The sequence below is a fragment of the Anser anser genome (genome assembly GCF_964211835.1).
Source record: "Anser anser genome assembly, chromosome: 1".
Classification (NCBI taxonomy): domain Eukaryota; kingdom Metazoa; phylum Chordata; class Aves; order Anseriformes; family Anatidae; genus Anser; species Anser anser.
The window spans coordinates 10825357-10850070 of record NC_139720.1 but is presented as its reverse complement, the minus strand read 5'-3'; the positions used below and the strand labels follow the sequence as shown (position 1 = coordinate 10850070).

General features: G+C 35.2%; 1 protein-coding gene across 12 annotated transcripts in view; it reads right to left on the bottom strand.

Annotated features, from left to right (window-relative positions):
* CACNA2D1 (calcium voltage-gated channel auxiliary subunit alpha2delta 1) overlaps window positions 1–24714 on the bottom strand; it is a 415542-nt gene that overhangs the window by 32853 nt on the left and 357975 nt on the right. For 4 of the 12 annotated variants that reach the window (XM_083821352.1, XM_083821358.1, XM_083821359.1 and 1 more), the window contains 8 exons: window positions 23376–23425; window positions 21707–21796; window positions 18658–18726; window positions 17038–17112; window positions 14585–14659; window positions 6749–6820; window positions 5587–5658; window positions 1634–1695 (listed from right to left, as the gene is read on the bottom strand). In XM_083821352.1, coding sequence (XP_083677478.1) covers window positions 1634–1695; window positions 5587–5658; window positions 6749–6820; window positions 14585–14659; window positions 17038–17112; window positions 18658–18726; window positions 21707–21796; window positions 23376–23425 — 565 coding nt within the window. The other 8 variants (XM_083821355.1, XM_083821356.1, XM_083821360.1 and 5 more) reach the window with 8 other exon arrangements.

Here is a 24714-nt window from a genome sequence, read left to right as displayed (position 1 = left end):
TGTTATGTTAAATACATATTTTCTGCAAAAAAATATAAGGCTTTTATTGCCACTAATTCAATATACATGTAGGAGAGTTCAGTTTTAAAAAGGTATGTAAAGGACAGGAGGTGCAAATCATCATTGAAGAGGTATCATCACATCCTTAATATTCGTTGTCAGTTTTCATGTCTGCAAAACTGCAGAGGTATCTAATGGATAGCTGCAGAAATTAACCTTAAAAAAAAAAAAAAGTTGCACAATTGTGCCATAAGTGAGATGACCTTTAATGATACATGTGCCATTTAAACAGAATGTGAGATTGCTGAATATTTACTGATAGCCTTCTACGTATTCTCCTCTAGGGAAATCACTAGCACTTTACCTGTCATTAGCAGCTACTGCCAACAGAAATTGCTAATTAAAATCTATAATTTTATGTTTAACAGGCTTGCTGCAATGTGACTCCATGGATTTATTGCTGCATCTCATGCCAGGGAGCTCTGTATGAATTAAGAACTCATACAAACCAAATATCTTTCTTTACTGATTGCTAGGTGGCATATTATGATTAAAAAAAAATCTTTTCCCACTGAGGATAATGAGTATAATGACAAAGGAAATAGAACATAAAAGTGGGATGATGAATAAAAGATAAAGTTCTACACCTACATTCACTTGTTAAAACTGATTTGTTTGGTTTTGCTTACAAATTAATGTTTGCATTCTCATTGGCTGTACACCTGTACAGAAAATAGCAGAAAATAGAACCAATACAATTACAATAGCTGAAGGCTATTGTAATTCACCACGATACAAATATTATTTTGGTAAACAGTTGACTCGGTATTTGAACCATCTAGTTTTGAACTTGAACACTTCAACTTTTTTGAAATTTGGTAAACCTTAGCTTCTTTTCTAATGTCAGTTTGCTACATTCCTTCCAAAGTTACAGAGCTGTGTGCTTAAATGATTTTGGAATGATATACACACCAATGTTGTATGCAACGGGGGCAAGATTTATACCATACTTCATTTGTTCCTGCTGTCATTGGTATATGATTTTTAGATAATTAGTCACAAATAGATTGAAGATTTCAGAGATAATCGGTAGCGTGGTTCCTGCCCTTAAGATCTGACGTGTAGGTTAGCAATGTTGTGATATAAGCTATAAAAGTGACTGAAAGAGATTTGCACAGAATAATGTGTTACATTGTTTATTGAGATAAAAAAAAATATGGCATCTTTCTTTTTAATGTGCATATTAAAAACAAGAACATGGAGACAATGAAAAGAAAAGAGGAGGAATCTAAGAGAAAGTGTACAATTAAAAATCAAAGTACACAGTGATACAGAAAGTAGAAGAAAAATTAGATTCTTTACACCAATCACAAAATCCATTTTTTTCCTGCATAATGAAATGCACTAGTGGTTAATCTCAAGTTGGATAGAAGACTGAGGTTCTCTTCCTTAAACAAAGTAACAATTCTGAGCTGTAAAGGTTTAAAGGAACCCAGCAAATCCGGTAGGCCCAGACACAAAACGACCTGATCCTGACTTAACTAGTATAGAAAATATAACACTAAAAATACTAACCAAAATAAATTAAAAGGACATTTAACTATGCAGAATTCAGAGAACAGAAATAAGTTACCTGTAATCAGTGCCATTCACAGCAGTCCATGTGTATGTTCTGTTTCCTTTATCAATGTATCTCTACAAAGAAATATTAGTCAAGAAACAAATTACTAATTCCGAAGCTTCAAGTAGTGTTCTCTTTTCTTGAGAAATGAAGTATATAACCAAGTCTGTTGGGACTCTAGTTATTACTTCACTAAGTACAACTTGAGCTGCAACTACCATTCTTAAACAATTTCCAAAGTTATATTATGCAAAAGAATCATCTAAATCTTTTTATTGAACAGTAAAGAAATGCAAATTTAAATAAAACCAGACAGATACTATCTACCATTTTCCCTTTTACTTTCATTAGCCAGGCCTATACAAACTTTTTGTATGTGCTTGGAATTTGATAAAAATGTTATCTCCTTTACGGACTATTTTGCATTAAAATGACAACAACAACAAAAATCAATTAAAAAAGAAGAATTTGTAAGTAACTCTGTAACAACAACAAAAACACCTGTGCCTGTCCTTTCAGTATTACAGTACCAGTGATTGTAATACAGGTATTACATTGGAGTCATAGGTGCAGCCATATAGTTCTGACTGTACCGCATGCTAAAATTACATGTGTTTCTAATCACATTAAGAAGGTCTTGCATTTGTGAAAAATTTCGAATGGGAGTAAATTCTTCCAATCTTCTATTCTTTACCCAAAATTTATTTAAAGTATTTTAATACATTAGGATAAGCTTTACCATTCACTTTCTTTTGGTATGAAAAAGAAAAAAAGAATGCCATGATAGGCACAACCCCACAGTTCCGTATAATCATTAATGCACATACATCAGCACTGGCTGACAGAGTTTCACTCCATTTTCTACACTGAAAATTAAAAGTTTATTCTAGCTGCAACATACTATTATTTTGCAGATTTGAGATTTGTAAGTATACACACTGCAACATCACATACAGTGATGAAAGGTATCACAGGTTCATTCTTTTACTGTGATAAAACAAAAGTGTGAAAATGGCCATGGTAATGAGAAAGAGACATCTTTTTTTGACATTTATGATTCAAAACCTCCTTATTACTTGGTTCCTTCTTGTCAGTACAGCATGATAATTTAAATCATTTAATAGTCATTTGGGAAAAAAAAAAAAGCATATATCAGTGGCTAATATCCTAGTATATTTTATATTTAAGGTAAAAGGATGGCTGAACACACTCCTTTCCAAGCTTATCTATATTCAATAACGTGCCTATACTGTTACTTCAGCTCAAGAATAATTAGACACTTGAACCTAGCAGTGACAACACCTCAAAATCATGCACAGCACCATGGTTTGCACACCATGTGCAAATGCAAGAGAAAAGTAGGAAGGCAGGAAGAGAACTGGGCTCATATTAAATCCTCTCATCACCAGCGCTGCGAGCATACCTGAAGGCAAACTGGCTGAAACCTCCCTTCAAAGATAACACAGCACATCACATGTCCTCGTTTGTCTGCTCCCATTTACCTTTGCCTACTTTATTCCTGAGCCATCTGAAGCAGTCTCACCCCAGCTGGTCACTGCCGAAGAACCTACATGTTATTGCAGTTCTTGTGACCCTTCAGTTTGCACTACTGCCCACCCCAGCTGCCCAAATGTGGCAATGCTTTTGTTCCTCTGGCATCTTCTCTGTTAGTTGGAAAGCCCCTGAGGCCTTGGGAGACTCCAGCACACCCCACCCACGCTTGCTCTGAGTACAGTCTCTATGCTGTAGTATGAGGTCATCTCCCAGGACACTGCTGGGGCCAGCTGCAATACAAAAAGAAAGCAATGCAAAAACCCAAAAGCAAAACAAAAAGGACATCAATTTCAAGCCTCGAGACTGCAACTGTCAGTTCTGAGCAACTGACCACATCAGCCCTTTTTATAAGAAAATATATGAAGCTATCAAATCCTAAGTGATGCATGGCTCATGCTTGGCCAGTGGTCTGAAGCAGCTTTATTCTGGCTCTAGCAGCCTGAAGCTGGGAGGATGTAATAGCCTGAAGCAGTCACCATTGCCAGCCATCTCTGGCTGCTGCCTTCTCTCTGATGGGTCTGAGCAGAGGAAGAAATCTCAGGCCACGAAGCAAGGTAAGGTGAGGGAAATTAATTTCACTGGGGACTTGAAGCATCTAGGAACAAAAGGCTTGAGATATTTTATTCTATTTGAATAAAATCTTTCAGTTTGTGGTCTGGGCTGTGTATGACTGACACATTCTCATGCACCCAAGGACGTCATATTCCCCCCAGTGCTGTAGCTGACTCCAGCATTTGCCAGCATGAACAATTTCCCTCCCTCACTCTTCTGGCAAACAACTGTAGGGCCAGCTGTTATGGCCTTTTCACAAGGACACCACGCAGCCTGAGAAAAGGAAGCACAGCCTGAGATCTCTTCAAAAACTTTGCCATGAATGCAACTTCTTGTACAACCACAATGGTGTTAAATTTATTTATTTATTTTTTTGGATCCTCTAATCCTCAATTTTCTAGCCACCTACACAGAGCCTTTTTCACCCACAGGCTTGGAAAGACTCTCCTTAAACAAAACAACGCAAGCCTAAAAATGTAATTAACTTGATTGGATTCTGTAGCATATGCCTTGTGAGAAAAAAAATAAAAATGTCACTGGAGCCTTCTGACATTTAAGTACAAACAGCAAAACCACTGGAGGTATCAAAGTTACAGGAGATTGACAGGAGAGAACAGCTAATACTATACATGAATAATTATCTGCACATATCCAAACAATAATCCTTAGTATTACTATGGTGTGCTTATCATAGAATCATAAAATGGTTTGGACCCTAATGGGGTTCAATAAAATTGAAAGGACCCTAAAGATCATCAAGTTCCACCACCGCCTGACGTGGGCAGGGATACCTCCTACTAGGTCAGGTTGGCCAAGACCCCATCCAGCCTGGCCTTGAACACCTTGAATACAAGGATGAAGCATCTACCGCTTCTCTGGGCAACCTGTGACAGTGTCTCACCACCCTTACAGTGAAGAATTTCCTCCTAATGTCTAATCTAAATCTATCCTCTTTTAGTTTAAGACCATTACCTCTTGTCCTATCATCATCTATGCAAGTAAAGAGTCCCTCTCCATCCTTTTTTATAAGACTCCTTTAAGTATTGAAAGGCTGCAATAAGGTCTCCCTGAAGCCTGTACTGCCTGCCTGATGTTATATTCTCTGCATTTTCTTCTGATAATCCATTACATTAGCTATCTTCAAGCTGTTTTACATTGATTGCAACAATTTCAGAAAGCTGTTTGTGAACTGTAAGTGTGCAGCACGCTCTTGCCATATCTGCTCCTGTGGCACACCGATCAGGATTTCTTCTTATTTCAAGTCCCCAAGAAGAAACGCATGCATGTAAGGATCCATATCAAATTTCAGGATTTCCTTTTGCTAGGATATATATCTGTTTTGTTAGAGAAACCACTAGTGATCTGTCAGGAGTGAGGATTTTTGACATGAAAATGAAAAAGAACTGAACAAGCACAAGTAAATAATACAACTGAAAGATGACACACACTGCTTATCCCAAGTTGTCTTCATTTATGGCACGTAAACATTTTTTTTTTTTTTTTGCTTCTTTATTCCCATTCAAAATATAAACTTTTAATCCTATCTTTGCACACCTCCACAAGCAAATTAAGTACTTTGTTTTAGGATCCATACACAGAAGTAGGCTGGGTCTACTTCCTGGTGAACAGAGTGCAAGACCTCATCAACAACTGCCTGATTAAAGATACACCAAAGAAACCAATTAAAAAAAAAATCCTTTTCATAAATATATAATTTCTTTTACTCTAAGCCAGTAAAACTAGCAAATGTAGGGCCAAAAAATGATATAAACTGACATTAAAAAATAAACATCTTTTCACCATTTCACAGTATTTTTATGCTTTTTGGTTGCTCCTGTAAATCTAATTGTCTATCTTACCTCATCTTGGGACTTGACCAGTGTTTCAAATGTTTTTTCTCCACTTTCTCCATCTATCATTTTCTTTCGAATCTATTGGCAAGAAAAAATAAATAAAAATAAGAACTTGGTATTGCATGTAACATGATTAAAGTTTCCAGTAATTTAAGGCATTTTGTAGAAACACAGAAATAGTAAGGCATTTGAAAGTCATGGATCTTGAATTTTTTTTAAATGTTTCTATTTTCCGATTTTTCTAATTAGAAGTTGGTTTATCCAAATACATACTGGATTAACAGACTTATGTATTAACATTTCTGGTATACTTTGCACATCAAGACAATCCCATGGATGAGAATGTGTTTTGTCTACAACTTCTAGTGCTTCCCAGCACATCTGTGATTCAGCTAGTTACAGTGATTCGAAACAAAGATTTATATCAGTCAGAGATAAATTCCTCTCTGAAGCAGCAGTTCTAAGAAACTGAAGGTGGAATTTAACAGATACCAAGAAATGCTGATTATTATCATTATGAATGAACAATTTCAAATGAAGTGAAAAAAAACTTTGAAAACTTTAAAAGTTAAAATAAAATTCCATTTTATGTCACAAAACTAACAAACTATTTAAAAATGATTTATAAATGCACTCCTAAATTAGTAACTCAAAAATATACACAGGAATTCATTTTGTTGTCAACAATTTAAGTAACTTTATTTCTCATTTCCTATTTCCCATTTCCTTACTCACAGCAGTAAGTTTGTACTGATCAAAATCAATGCAGAGAGGGAAAAAAAAAAGCTTTAAAATATTTCAGATAATAGATTAATATCCTCTGAGAAGTGTTCTACTGTTCTACTTCTAAAAATTTTACAAATTTTCCCTTCCCATGAATTAGCACTTAATAAAGAAGACTGGAGAAATATTATTTAAATAGCAATTATGGTAACTTTCAAAATGAGAGAAATATAATTCATTGTCTTTGCTTAAGAATAAACTGAGCTTAATTTGTAAAAATCTTTCATTATAATTTCATTGCTCTATAAAGTCAACATCTTGAATTTTTTTAATTGAAATTTTTGAGTGAAATAGGTTCCCATTCAAAATCTAGAACATGTATTGCTTTTCAGTTATTACACAGTAAAATACAAGCACCGGGTACTATGAAAGCAGTCAATCTCACCTCAACTTTAATATCATTTTCCAATTCAGCATCTAGGAAATCCAGCGTAACTGGCTCCTGAGATTTTGGATTCTGGAGCAGAAGATATTAAGTGATCAAAAAATAAAGACAGAGTACTGTAATGTTACAGATAAATTGCTAGAAATCATTCTAATCCCTTCATTTTGAAGTAAGCTACTTACTTACCCATGTAAGTAATGGCACGCTTACCCATTTATTTTAATCTCTTATAACATAAATAATTCCTGGCAGCTCTTTGTCATTTATTTTATTTCATTGGATAGAGAGGCTAATTGGGCAAGTGAAAATCAGGTTAACCCTAATGACTAGTGGCTGTTCACAATCTGTCAAGCAGGGGATTCACGTTGGGAGGTTGCTTCCCCTGCTGCTGATATGCCACAGACTGTAAGGTGAGAGAAGAAATGTCAGAGGAAGCATCAGCTATGAATCTCCTATTAGGCATCCTGACTCCAGTAATGGATAGGGAAAGTCAGGAAAGCTTTCCAGCTGGCCAGTAAGATGAAACAATTGTACTACTTTGCAGTTTTGCCAAAAACAAGAGTACAGACTTATTGTTTTGAGATGGGAATGGACTGTGGTTCAAGACTCACAGGGGCAGCGATTGCAATAAAAGATTTATTTCTTATAACAAAATAAAATCATTATTATTGTGGGCAATAAAGGACTTCCCTAAGCACCTGGCAGTTTTGAATGCATTTCCATTGAAATCAGTACTGCTATCTCCGTTTAAGAGATAGAAGCCTACATCACAGAAATGCTGTGACCTGGCAGCTTCAAGACCTGTGGATGTCATGATGTCTACCATCCACTACAGATGGTTTGCATCTGCCGCAACCCACATCCCCGAGGAGAGCAGGAGGACCCAGTACTGTGCCGCTGCTGGGCCCAGCTCCGCTGAACTAGCTCCAGCCACCCAGCAGACTCTACTCCCTTCTCAGTTTGCATTTACTTGGACAGAGCTGTCTTCCAAGTGAACTGTCCGGAATCTGACATTTATTTTTTTTTTTTAAGGAATTTTGGCTAATTCCCATTGACTTGATATTGCTGCCAAATAATATTAACTGTCCTTAAATGTGGTATAAAAATCCTTGATCCTCATTGCTCAGAAGTTATTTAATACATCCACCTGATGAAGGATCTTAGGAAAAAGAACTATGGGAATCTATTATTTAACCATTTCAATCTGATACTTTAGAATAGGAAATAAATCCAGTTTTATTAATTTATTTTGAATGATATACATATATCTTTTGTAATAGGATGGTTCACATATTAAAGGATCTCAAGACCTAGTTTTATCAGTAACTGAGTACTGTTTCTCATATGATTAGCAATACAAAATGTGTCATTAGCTGATACTATTATTTCAAGACTAGTGCAATTTCTGGTAATGTCATTTTTAGATTATTTCAGTAATCCAGCTATACTAACGTAGTTGTAAGATACACTAAAGTCCCTTCTTTAAAATGATGATTATATTCCTTTTATGCTAGTAGACAATAGTTGGAATTAGGCAACATAGTCTGGCAAAGGTACGTGATGAATGTACATGTGACTTCTATGAAAGAATGCAAGCATGTTTCATCACAATTTAGGTGTGTATTCCCAGTTCATATTGGAAGAAAGTTGTCCTGAATAGTGGATAAAAATGCCTTCATATAATGTAAAAGCATATAAAAGATGACTTCATATAATAATCTGGACACTAGTCCTTATTTTCAAGACTGTAATATAGAATAGTGTTAGAAGATACATTACTATTCCTTCATATTCTTAAGGTACAAATGTACCTGTTTCTAGGTATATGGAATTCATTTTCTTACCAAGTAAGACTTGCTGTCTGCTAAAGGAAAAGTGAAGAAATTTATTCATGCACTGGAAAGATTTCAGACAAAGATTCTGGATTTTTTTTTAATGCCTACTGATAATTTCAAATAAATTTTAATTTTACTATTTATAAAGGATAATAAAACTTGTAACTTAAATATAACACTAAAATATGCTCTATACTAATTCAATACATTCAGTACATTCAGTACAGCCTTTTCTAATGCATTTTCTTTTCTTCCCCAACAAATCCACACTCTTAAAATAAATAGAAAAAGGCTAAAATGTAAAAATAAATAAAAAGTACATTTTCTTACATGCAATGGATAATGAATAGCATGGTCAAACCCAAACAGCATGCATGAAGGCATTACCACGGCAGAAGTTGCATTTATGAAGTTCACATTCCATTCCAACACACAAAGGAACAGAAAAGAAAAGAAAAGGTAAAAAAAAAGAAAAAAAAGCCATCACATCAAATCAATAATATTCATTTCAAATGATAACCCGGGCTAGCCATAGTTAAGGAGTCCCAAAGACAAATAGATAACTTTAACAGTCTGGCAAAATTAAAGTACTCATTCACAAGCTTTCCTTGTTCTTTTTATGACATTATATCACCACACATTCTTTATCAGGTATTAATGGCATTTTATGTATGAGGAAACAAAGCATATATAGAAATACATTATGTGATGTGCTTGAGGCACAAAAAAATCTCTTTGAGATTAGAAAATTCTTAGCCCACTACTTTAAAGGGAAGACTGTTTGTTCCCCACCGTGTCTTTTTTCCCCAAGAGTGTGTATTTACCAGTATTTGGGCTCCATAATTTTCTCTTCCTAGGTTGCCATTTTGTAGGGTTTATTTCAAGCCACGAAGAAACAAACTTAATGTTCAGTTTGCTCTTCTCTTTATTCAGTCATGCACGCAACATGACTAGAATAAGCACAACACCACTACATTCACCAGCACAACTTAATAAAACAAAACAGAAGTAAATCACTAGCAATGAAGCATGCAAATGAAGGGAAATGCAATCCATTTTCAGCATGAAAAATAAAGGCTAAGATCTATTACTTCAATGACAAATCAAGAAGGAAACAAAGAAAGAAAGAACTGGTGCAGCAACATAAGAAAAGTAATTAAAATGTCATTGTGTGTATTTGGAGGTCAGTATTCTCACAAATTATGTGGAAGGCTTTCCTTGGTGTGAATTGCAGGAGCCTAGTTCCTGTTCATACCTGGGGTACTGATGAAGATGTGGGCTGTTAGGCTTTAAAACTAATGATGGTAAGGAGGCAGAAAAATCCTGGGCCCCAACGGAAGTCCAGAGAACAGCTTCCAGCATGGGTGGGAGCCGAATGCTTTTCTTGGGAAGATGGCACAGCCAGGAGAACCCAGCCACAGCTAAATTACACCTCAATTCGCTGAGGAGCCAGCTGCACTCTGAAAATTGATATTTGGTATGTGCCAGTGCTGATTTCTCCAGCACATATCAAAAAATCTAGCCCAAGGATGGTCTTCCAGATGTGTAAGAACAGCCACTTGAGACTTGGTGAAATCACTGACTTGAAATAGATCAGGATTTTAAACCATGACTTTACTGGTGTTGCTATGGAACCAACTAGTTTTGCATGATATATTCCCACATGTTTAAGACATTATCAGGATATACTACTGCATCTAATTTTGCTATTTTTCTTGTTATGTAGTTAATCTATTCCTTTAATTCCTTTTTTTTTTTTTTTTTTTTTTAAGTTTTCATTAGGTGTTTTTTGCTCTTGAGTTACATAAATGTAACTAAATGATTTGGATTTGCTATTCTGATAAACCTTATGTAAATAATAGATAAAACACATGCCCTACTCTGACTTCTCTGGAAAAACAAACAAACAAAAAAACCCTGACCATCTTATTCAAATTCTGTTATGTTATACAGCATATACTGTACAGTGAAACTTGGCAATGAAGTCATAAGAATGCTCTTCTCTTGACTTATGGTTTACGCAAGCAAAGCCAGCACAAGTAGTCTCTTTTTTTTTCCCAGTCTTCAAATTTATTTCAAAATCTGAAGAATAATTTTTACAACACAGCTCTAATTAGCACCTATTAGTAAAGCACCATAATTTAATGGAACGCCCTTCACTACAGCCAATAACATGTTTTTTATTATTTAAACAAGAAAGGATGCAGACTTCATGCTTTGGAAGCTGTTTGTCAAAGTAAACACTTCTTTAGTTAGATTTTTCCTAGTAAGCAGGACAGAAACTTTCTAACATATTTCCAGGTCTACGCACTCTAATGCACTAATCACCTCCATCCAAAGTTACCTGTACATTGGGTCTCCTTTTTCTCAAATTAACTTTTGGTATGCCCACACCAATATGCTGAAGTAACAGAAAAGCAGTAATTTATATTTTTACACTATTAGTAAACAGCCCACTTATAGAAGTGAAATCTTCCCTACACATCTCTATTTTCCAGTGCACATGTACTGGACCCAGGGACTAGGCCTCATTCAGCCCAGGAGTTCCAAGCTCTCTATCAGAGTTACACACAGGTTTTGTCTAGGGAAACAAAATCTAGACATATGTTAAACGATGTGAATTAAGTTAACAGAGAGCTCTCCCTCCCAATGTACTCTGCCAGAATTAAAATGTGGAATACAAAGAGTTTCACCTTTTGTTTACTGTTCTATCTGCTCTTAAATCTATCTTCCTCTACATTTCTTTCAAAATGTAAACCGTAAGGTCAATACCGAACCCTACTGAAAGCACGTGGAGTTTTATAATTACCATTAGCTGTATTTTGATCAGAACCATAATAAAAGTGAAGAACAGGATGCTAATACTTAGAATGGACATCAAAAACTGAATTACTATTTTCAAATCCTATCTAACTAAGACTGATCTTGTTAACACATGCTTAATGCAAACTAACTACTCAATCTAGTGACTATACTTATTTGGTGGGACAGGTACTTGTTTTTCCCAGAAGAATGTGAAAACACACACACGGGAAGAAAAAATGTAAAAATAAGTATTTGCTTAAAAATATAATATAACTAATTACAGAAAATTGAAAAAAAATAGTTTAAAACCATATTAAAATGAATGTTTAAAAATGTTTCCAATGTTATGCTTTGACGTAGTTTACATGCACAAAAATAAACACAATGGGAAAGTTTTTAACCTGCTTTTGAGTCTGCCTTTTTAAGAATTTTGTCATTTGTACAAACAACTTCACAATTTCAGAGTTTCTAAGTTTTTTTTTTTTCTTTTTTTTTTGTGATATGATACTGCAAGACTTTTTCAAAATATTAATTGTGTTGAACCAGTTTTGATTTCAGGTAACAGATTTTCAGAAGGAAAGACATTGAGAAGAAGGCACTACTGGAAGTTTAATACACCCTCACCTCTTCAAAGGTAAAGACGTAGTTATGTTTTAGTTTACATCTACAGAAAAACTGCTGTCAAAGAGGGTTAAGATGTTGTTAGTTAATACGTTAATGGCTACCAGGATGTTCAACTAAAATTAATATGACATGTTAAAGGAAGTCCACGAGTTCTAAATACATCCATCTTTGGAGTGTACCTTAGTTTTAAAACGTAGTTCTTGTTTCAGTCTGTATAGCATGCACTACCCCAAACAAACTGGGAGTGAAAAAGTCTAGTCTGTGTAACTGTTAATAACAATAATAACGCACAGGCTTAATATTACATTTAGATATTATTGTATGACATAAAACACATCACATATAAATCATCCTTTTTTAACATACAGTAAATCAAACATTTGAGCAGTATTTGTAAGCAGCTCCAGACTTCTATATCCTTTAAGTAAAAATATCTATGCAGAGAAATTATGACAATTAGTTTCCTAATAATCTGTCTCAATCTGCCTAGATTTTGTTGGGATGAGATGAGTTTTTCATTCTCTAACAAAGGTTCTTTAGTGTTGTGAGTTTACAATCGCACATGAGATGAACAGAATCCGTATCTACCAGTTTCTCACAAAATGGTGCCTAAATGAGAATGCTACATTGCTTCATTTTATATTCCTTCTGTTAACAAAATGCTAGTATCATTTGCATATAAGGAAAAGGTAAACCACCTGCCATCATCTGAAGTTCTAATTATCTCTACTGAAGAAAAGATTCTAAATAATGATGCAATTATTTGCATCAGAATATTTCCCCAAGCACAATCATCAAATCAAAACTTTCAGTTTTTAACACATTATGAAAACCAAATGTATATATATAGAAATTGAAGTGCTTGCAAATTATGAAAACCTATAAAAAATTACAAAATCCTTCTTTTTCTTCTTGTTTTTCTTTTTAAAAGTGTACTTTCAAAATAAATTAACAGGGATATTCCATCAATAGTTAAAATCAAGTTATTCCTTCTCTTCTCAAAAAACATACATTTCTTTTGCTACACACTTGGCAAAAGATTTCAAATATTTTTATTGCTTCAGGAAATTCATTCACATATTCACAATGCAAATTTCCTCATCTTGAGAATTAAATGAATCACTAAAATATGTAGATGAATTCATCATTTATTTCCCTGCCTTTGACAGTTAAATATGTTGGAGTACTGAAAAATCCCTCTTGTAGCTATTGCAGGACTTTCTGGTGAATAAACAAGAGAGGACAGTTGCACAGCCATGAGGTCAGAGACTTGCTGCTACTCTGCCACAGGAACATGGCTAGGAGGAATAAAGTGATGGATATGCATCCAATTTACCAAACACAGTATTTCCATGCCTAAAGGCAGCAAGTACAGGCTTTAATTACTTAAGAAGTTTCTCTTAAGTGTACTAAGTGCTACGAAATAAATTATAAATGTGAGTAGGGTGCCACTGAAGTTTAAAAGCCATACTAGCCTCATTTGCTTGTGTATTGAGTTCTTACATTTATCGTGCCTATATATTGCTCAAATCATCTAAATAAGAAACGTTAATATTGACAGCTGAACTACATGGATGTACTCTTTGATCTGCAATACTTACAGTGATTCACAATAATTTCTGAATTGTTATCTCTACGTTATCTATCAGCCTGGAGTTTATTTATTTATTTTTATTAATTCAGTTTTAACTTTACCTCTTATAGAATGGTGCATTTGTGCACTGTGAACAACTTGAACAAAAATTGCCAGAAGTATGTTTCTAATAGAATTAAATCATTTTGAAATATTCCATTAAACAGAAGATTTGTTGACATGGAGAAACTCTTCACTAAAACAGAGTCTGAAGTTTTGATTTCTTAAAGAAGATAATAAAAAAATCAGCCATTCACCTTGAAATGTCTTACCAAATCCAGGCAATTTCCATAAGGAGATACATTTAATGTAGGGTCAGGATTTAATTGATTGATAAGAAACCAGACTAAAATCTTGGTCTTAAACTTTACTGAACTTTGAGAAAAAATGTGTCCTAATTAGATTTAGATAAATATTCTGTGTCTGAAAGAACTTTCTCAAGCTGAAGTAAAATCTAGCATTCTGGGAAAGAGTGATTTGCTAGATCCACCCCAACTCTGCATCTGAAGTTTGTTTCAGCTCTGGTAAACAGAAAGTAAGCAAAAAAACCACCACCATCATCACCAAAAAAAAAAAAAAAAGTAAAAAAAGTATGTACTGTCCCCTGTTTTCTGTGATTTTCCAAGTATGAAAGTTTCAAATTCTGAAATGAGAAAGCATCATAACACTTATTTCACATCTATAAATGTCTGTGTAAAATATACATCTCCCTTTCTTATTTTATTTTATTTATAACCAAATTCAACAGAAGCCAATATTAGTCTGTTGACTAAGATGGATTTAGATGAAGCCATACACATTCTGTGGATTTTCCTGACATCCCACAATGGAGAATTCTTTACAGTTGTTCTCTGGGACTTTAGACAGATCTTATATATTTCTGTTATTTCTGACAATGTCCCCGTACTACAAAGAACTAAATTAGAAGGCTTTTCATACCTTTGGTTGGAGATTTGGATGAAGTAGCACATACCCATTAGGATCAATTGCAAAATAATATCCATTTGGACAAAGCTGAAAGAAAGAAGTGAAGTTTGGCATTATAAAGCTTTAAGTAATAGAATTAATCAGTGGTTTTAAAACAATGGCCACATTTAGGAAAATACATTGCCTCAGGCATCATGAAACATGTGAGATATTAATCTCAAGAAGAAAAATTTTGAATGTTTACTCTTTTAGAATAGTGAACTTGGTAGAATAGTTTGGGCTTATGGGACCTCTGGAGGTCACCTGGTCCAATCCTCCACTAAAAGCAGAGATAAATTGAAAATAAGACCCTAATTCAAGCTTAGACATGTTTGCAGAAGGTCTTTGAATACCTCCAAGCATGGAGATTCCACAACCTCTGCAGGCAACCTGCTCATGTTTAACCACCCTCACCGTAATTGTTTTTCCTTATTTCTAGTTGGAAGTTCTCCTCACACAATTACAATGATTGACTCGTCTTTTGCTATATACCTTCAAGAAATGTCTGGGTCAATCTGGGTCCATCCAGAGAGTTGCATTCAATGATTCAGTGACCAGGCAGAGATCAGTGACAAGTGTTGTCCCTATACTGGGACCACTACTGTTTAATATCTTTATTAATGACAGACAGACAGAACAGGAACACCCACAGCAAGCATGTGGATGACAGCAAGCTGAGTGGTGCAGCTGACACGATAGAAGGAAGGGATGCCATCCAGAGGGACCTTGACAGACTTAAGAAGTGGGCCCACATGAACTTCATGAAGTTCAGCAAGGCCAAGTACAAGGTGCTGGATAAAGCCAATCCCAAACATCAGTAAAGAGGAATGAATAGATCATGAGAAACCCTGCAGAGAAGGACTTGGGGTTACTGGTGGATGAAAAATTAGACATCAGTGAATGTTTGCAGCCCGGAAAGACAACTGTATCCTGGGCTTCATCAAAAGAAGTGTGGCCAGCAGACCGAGGGAGGGGATTCTCCCACTCTACTCTGTTCTCGTGAGACCCCATCTGGAGCCCTGTGTTCAGCTCTGGGGCCCACACCATAAGACAGACACGGACCTATTAGAGTGGGTCCAGGGGAGGGCCACAAAAATTATAAAAGGGCTGGAGCACCTCTCCTTTGAAGAAAGGATGAGAAAGCTCGGATTGTTCAGCCTGGACAAGAGAAAGCTCTGGGGAGACTTCACTGCAGCCTTTGGATATTTAAAAGAGGCTAATAAGAAAAACAGAGACGTAGTAACAGGACAAGGGGTAATAGTTTTAAACTGAAAGAGGGTAGATTGAGATTAGACATCAAGAAGAAATTCTTCACTATGGGGGTGGTGAGGCACTGTTGGATGCCCCACCCCTGGAAGTGTTCAAGTCCAGGCTGGATGGGGCTTTGGCCAGTCTGATCTAAAGATGTCACTGCCCATGACAAAGGAGGTTGGACTAAATGATCTTTAAAGGTCCCTTCTAACCCAAACTATTCTATAATTCTATGATCTTCTCTATAACTCCTATTAGGTACACGAGAATGAAAAGTTAGATCCCCGCTTGTTTTTTTCTTCTTCAGTCTGAACAAACCCATCTCCTCATATGCAAAGTACTCCAGCCCCTTGACTAGCTTAGTGGCTCTGCATTGGACTCTGCCCAGCATCTGAATGTATTTCTTGTACTGGGGAAATCAAACTCAGACACTGTACTCCTGACAAGGGATTATGAAGATGTTTACTACACAGATGACCTTTTTATTTTTTTTAATGTAAGGACATACTGCTGGTTTATGTTCAGCTTGTCCTCCATTATAACTCCATTATAAAGGATCTGTCCTTTTCTGCCTTTTCAGGCAATTGGTAACCAGCTTGTACTGTGGCATGGAATTATTCCATCCTAGACTGAGGACTCTGTATTTGCCTTTGGTGAAATTCATGATGTCCCTTTGCTTCCCAGGATGTTGTTTTCCACAGTACTGGTTATTTTCTTGGAAATTCTCTAACTAGATGTCTAAATATATAAATCATTCATACTGGGTAGTGTACAGATATGTATATTTAAGAATTTTTCTATAAGAAACTGTCCTATATAAATGCTAAGTATAATTACTACCTTTAGTAATTGTTCATTTTGCACTGTGATAAGAACCAAACACTTGACTGGACAGCAGCCTAAGGCTACAGAATAATAAATACTTGGAATATGCCACCCAATGTAAAACTTGGCTTTTATGGATGCATACTGATGGACAATTCATACAGAAGCACAGAAACGGCTGGAGAGAAAACTGTCAGAAAATCTACAACAATGGAAAAGAATATATGAAAAGAAGCCTGGTGGTATTTTAACTCACATCCAGTCATTGCTGTATGACTTATGAAAGAGCACGCAAAGAAACTGTACATTAATTGTGCATAAAAAAAAAAACACCAACACAAGCAACTCACCGTAAAGCGAGGTGTCAGTTTTTTTATGTCCTCCAGAGAGACATCAACCCCCATTACTCCAAGAATCAGCTGATTCTGGTAAGATTCCAAAATGTTAGGATATGTTTGACATATTTGCAATGCAGAATAACTGCAAGACATTGAATTTTAATTTTGCCTTCATCTCTTGTTTGACAATACTACTTGAAAAGTTGCTTATTCACTTATGTGCCTATTTTAAATACTTCAAATAATAACAAAAGTGATTCAAAATAATACTCAGAAGTTAGTATAGAATAGGAAAATGGTTTATGAAGATGAATACAGATGCTTTTCTGGATGAACGAACAATAAATGCAAGAACAAAAGAGGTGAAATATGCTCTTTGTCCAACTGGTATAAACCATATAGAGCTACTAATACATCCTCAGGTTGGGCAACTAACAATTAACCTCTTTTGGCTATGGTACAATGATGAATAAAACCAAAAGCAAGTAAGTGACTATAACAATCATCAGCATTTGAAATCAAGGACTCTGAGCATACATTTACTTCACTTGTAACTTGTTTTTCTACTACAGAACAGTGAGCAAGTCATTTGCATAGTATCACCTCAATCATTCATCTTTTTTATATAAATTTGAAATATGTGTCGGAAGATGTATTTTGCTGTCTGTCTCTTAACATTCAAGTAGAGACATAAGACAAAGAGATTTTTTTTTCCCTCTAGGTCCCCATCTTCTGTACAAGACCAAGGCTGTTTTACTTCTCAGAAAGACATCTTTTGATAATCGTTAGTCTTTAGCTTTGCAATTAGACTTAGTGATTTCCACACATTATCCTGTAGATAAGACTGTGAAAACTCTTTGTTTGCTTGCTTTTAATTGGAAACTAAGAGTGCTATTATGAAAATAAATGAAAGAAACGGTAGTGATCAAATTTGTATTTATTCATTCAGAATGTATGTAATCTCAGAGAATATAAACAAAAGAATATATTGGCTAAACCTCTATATATTCTGATCTGAATGAACATAAGTATCATATCAAATGTGTAGTATTTTACCATGTACCAAAAAGCATATTCTAAATCTGATATTTAAAAAGAAGCATTCTGATTTTGGAAAGAGGACATAAACTGATTCCTTATCAGACAGTAATAGGAGTAGGGAAATGTATTTAGTACTTAGATTTTAATATGTATACACAGTCCTATTTTGTATTATCATTACAACCAATTCATTTAAAGTCTCTACATCTTTGCCTTTTACCCTGAAACGTCATAGCTTCACTGATTTGTTATAAATTATCCGGGCTTCCTTTCTTGGCAAGGCCTAAATTATATCATCTTCTATTTTCCAATCTACTGAGCCCTTAGCTCATTTTCACTGCCATCAGGTCACAGAGATAGATCAAGGAACGTCATACCCTGAAACTCAGAACTACAAAAAGGGTCATCTACATTTTCTTGTTCCCAGGAGGTTATCAGGCAACTAGAGATGACACATTAGTTTCTGATGTAGAAGACAATTAAATTGTAAAAAGTTTTGTGGAAATACACATTTTTTTTTCAATGTATTTAAGCATTAAATTGAATTCAAATAACTGAAATATGTTTGTTTTACTTTAAGAAAAAGCTTACTATTTTCCCATTTTGTTCCTTTGTTAGATTGAAGACAGGCAGAGTTCCTGTAATCACAAGGCCCAGCTCCTACGAAACAATCACATGAAGATGGGAGAAAAAAACTTTTTAATTAAATAACAAATATTGAGCTATAATACATTAGAAAAATCCACAGATTACAGTAGCTAAATTCTAGAATAGAGTCTTGACTTTAAGTTTGAAAAAAAAAAAAAAGAATGGTAGTTACACTCCATTGATTTTATCCATAGAAAGTTGAAATTGCATTTTTTGTGAACATGTATGAATGAAAATAGTACGTTGCTCTTTAAAAATAAATGGTGTGCAACAATTTGGGATGTAATAGTTTAATAAAACCTAAGTGCTATGAAGATGAGTTAATAGCTACAGTTCTCACTATACTAAGATCTTTGGATAGCAGAAAAAAGGAAAAGGAAAAAAGCCAGACGAAACTAAAAGATAGTTAATAGGTAGTCAACAAATACAGTCAGGCAAAAACAACACAGAAAAATCCACCAGGTAATGCTACAAGTTTTCATATCATCACTACTTTCTTGCAATGACTATCATCAGTTCTACAAGATCACGTAGTCTCTTCTGGTACAGAGGCAAATAATTTGCACTTATTTGGGAAGATATAAGAAATTTGCTTTTCCTTTAACAGTCACAATCCATACCAAATACAGGATTCAGAAAATCATACATTTAGATAACCAGAAAGGATTGGTTTTCCATCCTAAATTATTCACAGATAGGTTTCTATCATTTTTGTACTGTTTATTTTTTATTTAAAATTTTATTTTCTTTCTCTGGTACTTCCTCCTTCTGTGTATTTTTAGTGAGGAGTCATGACCTCTCTTTGCTTCATTAGAATAAAATAAGCTAGAACACTTTCTTAACTCACTTTGATGAAATCAACTCTCCATTTGCTCTATCTACTAGAATCTTTTTGAATTGTAATGCATCTTTCATGAATTTAATTTTCTGTATCAAATTGAAAGGTGATGAGATTGGTGTTAGTAAGGTTACAACAAGCAAGGTGAAAAGAAGTAGACTTTTTCAGAGAGTAAGAGAAGGAGAACTGGAGATGAATCAGAGGAAAAGATATGGGGATATTCTTTAGTAGGACCATTGAAGAGATAAATAATAAAACAGGGGAGGTACGTATGGGGGAGTGGAACACCCTCCCCCTTCTCCCAGTGTACAGTAAGAGAGGACAATGACTGTGAATAAATTGTGAATAACTGGAAAATCTAAAAGGATCTGAAAATTCTGTGATTATCTTGCAGAAAGCAAGGGCAGAGCAAAAGTATAGCAGACACAGAAGGGTGAGAAAAGAGGTCCAAATTGCCACAATACATCAAATTATTAGAGACAGTCTTGAAAGACAGCCTCAAGTTAGAGAACCTCTTTAGGACTTCATGATTTGAATTTAAACCTTACATCAGTATTTTCAAAAAGTATACCACTCCAGCAGGCTGAATTCACATGTGATCTTTGCCCCAAAAAACTGCTGCTGGAATCACCTCTTCTGACACAGTAACAGAAGAAGAATAGCACAAAGTGATGAGATACAAGAAGGACAAGCCCTACAGGAGCTTGCTTCAGGGAACTTAAGATAATGAACCGGTGTTACAAATCAGTTTCAGTTAACATCAATTACTGGGAGGGTGGAAAAAAATGGAGTGGATTAGACACACCTGTGCCCTCATCTGTGATGAGAAAGTCCACAGATTTCAACCTTTACCTCAACAATTTAGCTTGGGTTGGTCTTCACCTAATAAATATATGACTACAATGTCCTACTTTTTATAAATACATACATATGCAAACACACAAATATACATATAATTATATATATATACAAAGACACTTAGAAAACACACACATGCAGAAAAGCTTGAAGGAAAGGCTGAATGAACACACTGAAAGCATTCAACAACGTGACAGATGTCTGCAGGTATCACTCTTCATTAAACAGATCTCTTTCTATCCCCAGTTACAAATTTAGCTGTGACTTTACAACAGGATGTGTACAGACGTATGAACTTTGGTCATAACATCCTTTATGTTTCCAGTAAGTACCTCAACAGTAACCAAGAAAACATGGTTAATGAACTTCTGGCCATTGAAATTCCAAAGAAAAATGGGTTCCTCAGTGTCACGCTTGGTTCTATGATGTGCTGATAAAAATTTTACAATAATGCTGACGGACAGGAGGAAGTGGACTTTAACATGACATTAAATGACTATGTGAACTTGGATAAATACATGATTCCAGATGACCATTTTACAGTAATTTTTGCCTAGTTAGAGTTACTCAGAAGAAGGTTATCTAGAGCAACAGATTGGATTGCTGCTAATAATACATTGCAGTTTGTAGTTTCCTGAATATGTTTGTTTTACAAGACCAAAATGATAAATTTAGCAGTAAGGAAAGTGCTTCATATATCTTTTTGTTTATTTCCCCATTATATACACTGTCCAATTAAAGAAATCATTACCTTGAGCAAGCAAGCAAGTAATTACACTAACTATAGTGCTTTAAAAATCCAAGGTCAAAATTTGTACAAATACCCAGTAAAACTGACAGGTTTCATTCTGTCTGGAATTCTTAGAAAAATAAAATAATGCTAATAATAATAATAAAAGAGCAACTCCACACCAGTAACACAACTGATTATGTCTAGTGCTGCACAGGTACAACACAGGAAAATTTTTGCTTCTTTTCTTTCGTTAATTTGAGGACAGCCACGACCTGCTCTTAAGGATCTGTGATTCGGATTAATTGTTCTTCTCTGTTAAAGTTGAGGTCAGTCATGAGAATCCAGATGCAAAGACCAGCATGTTGATATGAGCTGTTTAGAAAATTGCTCTATTGAAGTGTTCAGATGCTGGAAATGAATGAATATTATGTTTGAAACTATAGAACATTGAGTCTGAGAAAATTGGGACTGTGGAAAATGGAGCCCTATACTTACTGATTTGCCATGCCTTTCTTCTGAATAGATCAAGATCTTACTTTACTAGAGATAAATAACAGTCATACCAGAGCATCCAGATAGACATTTGTCCATTGGACCTGTTTGGCTTTCTCTCCAGCTAAAACCATTGGTCTTCCCAAAACATCCAGATATTCCTGCCAAAAAAAAGTGTAATAAACTCATCAGAAGGTAGTTATTTGATCAAAGTCCAGAATCAGCAATGAAAAACAAATAACACTATCAAAATAAAAACTATGGAAAAAAAAAAGATAAAGATTTAAAAAATTCAAAATTCACCACTACTATGGAAATTTGATTTAAGTATTTCTTTGTGATTTACTACCCAACAATTCAGTCTTCAGTTTACAGTATCTACCACTAATTCAATTCCTGTATTTCAGTGTCTGTTGCTCATTCACATGGACCTTACAGATCCTTATCCACTGCTGTCTTTCTATGAAGTGAAAATTAAAATTATTTCTGTTCAAAAATCAATTGCTAATGCCATAATGAAATTATAAGTAGATCACAGAGCCTTCAGCCCAGAAGAGACAGTGGGCCACAAAGAGAGAGTGGTAACAGCTGGATCCTACAGCAAGAACTTGCATAACTCCTATTGCAACAAAACTTCCGGATTTTTAAACCTGCATAGTCCCTACCTTCCCTTACTTCTGGAGTGCAGATAGAGTTGGTGATCTTATGAGATATAAGACTTCTGGTCTGGCTTGGAAGTGAATGCCATCAAACTCATTTTAGTCTTCAACCTTTCCAATTTGTCTTAACATTTAGGAATATTTCTTGCCAGACAGTATCTGGAAGTGTTTAACAGCATCAAAGGACTCTAATTCAAGCCCCAAAATTACTTTTTTTTTTTTTTTTTTCCAAAAAAACGTCATGCCTGGCCTTGGAAGGATAGAGAACTGCTGTGGTAGTTCTTTGCTTTTCTGAACATATGAATACATGAACTTTCAGACAACAGAAATGAATATCTGTTCATCTACACTGACAATTTAGATCATATCATGTAATTCCAGGGTCCTGTGCCCTTAGTTATCTACACTCATGTTTCCTAAGTTGTCCCTGAATTTTGAAAAGTAAATGCTATGGCTGGTTGGACCAACCCAGGAACCTCTTGAATAAGCAGGACTGTATCAGGCCACTGTATCGGCCCAGCTGAGTTCAGACACATTAGCAGGTTTATGCCTTCACATGGTTCCATGGCTTTCTCCAAGCGATACAAACTCGTAGGATCATGCTGTTATGCCTAGCATGAGGCAGAGTCTTATAGACAAGCTATAAGAAATTGCTATTTTTACAGAACTTTATAAAAAATGCTATCGTGTCTCAGGATCAAAGGGGGACCATGTAAGTACAGAAAGAAAACTTAGCTCGAAGTATAGCCCTTGTGCAGAAAAGGTCTGCAGGCTATAGATCACTTCAAACGCTAGGGTTGTGTGGACATGGCCAGCCAGCTTTAGAGGATGATACCATGACTAGCGTGCATGCAAGCCACTGTAGGCTAGGTGGACAGGGTAATAGGGATCACATTAGAAATTGGCTCACTGCAAGTACACAAAAGGAAAACATAAATTAGAATACTCTAAAAGATTAATCATGTATAAATGAAAGCCTTATTTTTTTCTCTGTTCTTAATGCATTGTATCTTTATATTTTAGAACAGAAACTACTCCACTTTGTGTTACAACTCTTTCTGCATTTTGCAAACATGCTTACCTGGGTGTTTATTCTTATGGCTCCAATGGATGGAATTTCATAATAATAACCTAAAATTCAGAACAGAAATAACATTACCTTACTATGATACATTTCTAACCCCCCTCACCTTAGGGAATTTAATTTTCCTTGTAATTTGCAATTAAAATTTTATAGAAACTATCATATATGGATGAAATCCTTTTTTTGTCAATGCCACCGCAACACGTAGCCACATATGATGGGTCACCATGCCATGCAGGCCAAGCTAGTTTAACTCTTAGGTAGTGAGAGTGTATTATGTGTTTCTCTTGTCTGTCATCTCTAAAACTGAGATAATATACTGAATTTGTATTCCTGTACTCTGAGTTATTCTGATGTGCCAGCATATTTAATGGTCATTTTAATACACTGTGATAGCAACAGTGAATATGCTGAACGCACACAGGAATGCAAGTAAAACTACAGTCTGTGGCAATAGTGAAGTTCACAACATAAAAATATAAGGCACTCTGTGGAAAGAAAAAAAACCTGTAACTGGTATTTCTTCTAACTAAACATCAGGAATGTCTTTATTCATCATTGATATTATCACCTATTTGTTGGAATTAAAAATATTGCCAATATGCATCAATAAGACTGAAAAGAAAGGCACACTGAGCTCCTGATTCAGAATGTGAAATCCAGTTTCAGACCGCATGAGTTTGTAAATCAAACTGGAGAGAAGGAGCAGGACTGGAGAGGTCAGAGTACCGAGGTTAGACGCTTACTTTGCCTTAAATAATGTGTGACTTGATAATAAATTAGAAGTTTTAACTAAGGACAAGTTAAATAAAAATTTACCTCTTTGGATGTGCAAAGAATTGTATCAATTTTGAAAAGATGAGTATGATCATTTTCCCTTGGTAATATGACAGAGGTGGTTATTCTGTAAGCCAGTTGGTTTGTTTTAGCACAATGGAGTTTACATAGTACTTTGAGATATAAAGACATTACTTTAAAAATCTTTGTTCAAAAATCAAATGTTGATCTTCTGCACAGTACAAAATTTTCTCTTGAAGTTGTACTATCTTTTGCATAACTTAAGTCAGCATACAGAGGGATTGGTGAGGTTATGATACACATGCTGTTCACCCTGGCTATAGATTCTTCTGTATCATTTTTTCTACATCTGTATCTTTCTCTTACCTTTGGTTTATCCTATTCTTATAGGATATTCTTCTTACAGGATATTCTTCTTCCGTGGCTGTCTTCATTTTCAAGACCCTCTGAAATGTCTCCTGCCTGTCTCTCACCTCTTGCTTCTCATTGAATTTTTAAACAAATACTTTCACATTTTCAATCAGGCTTGGAAGGTGGT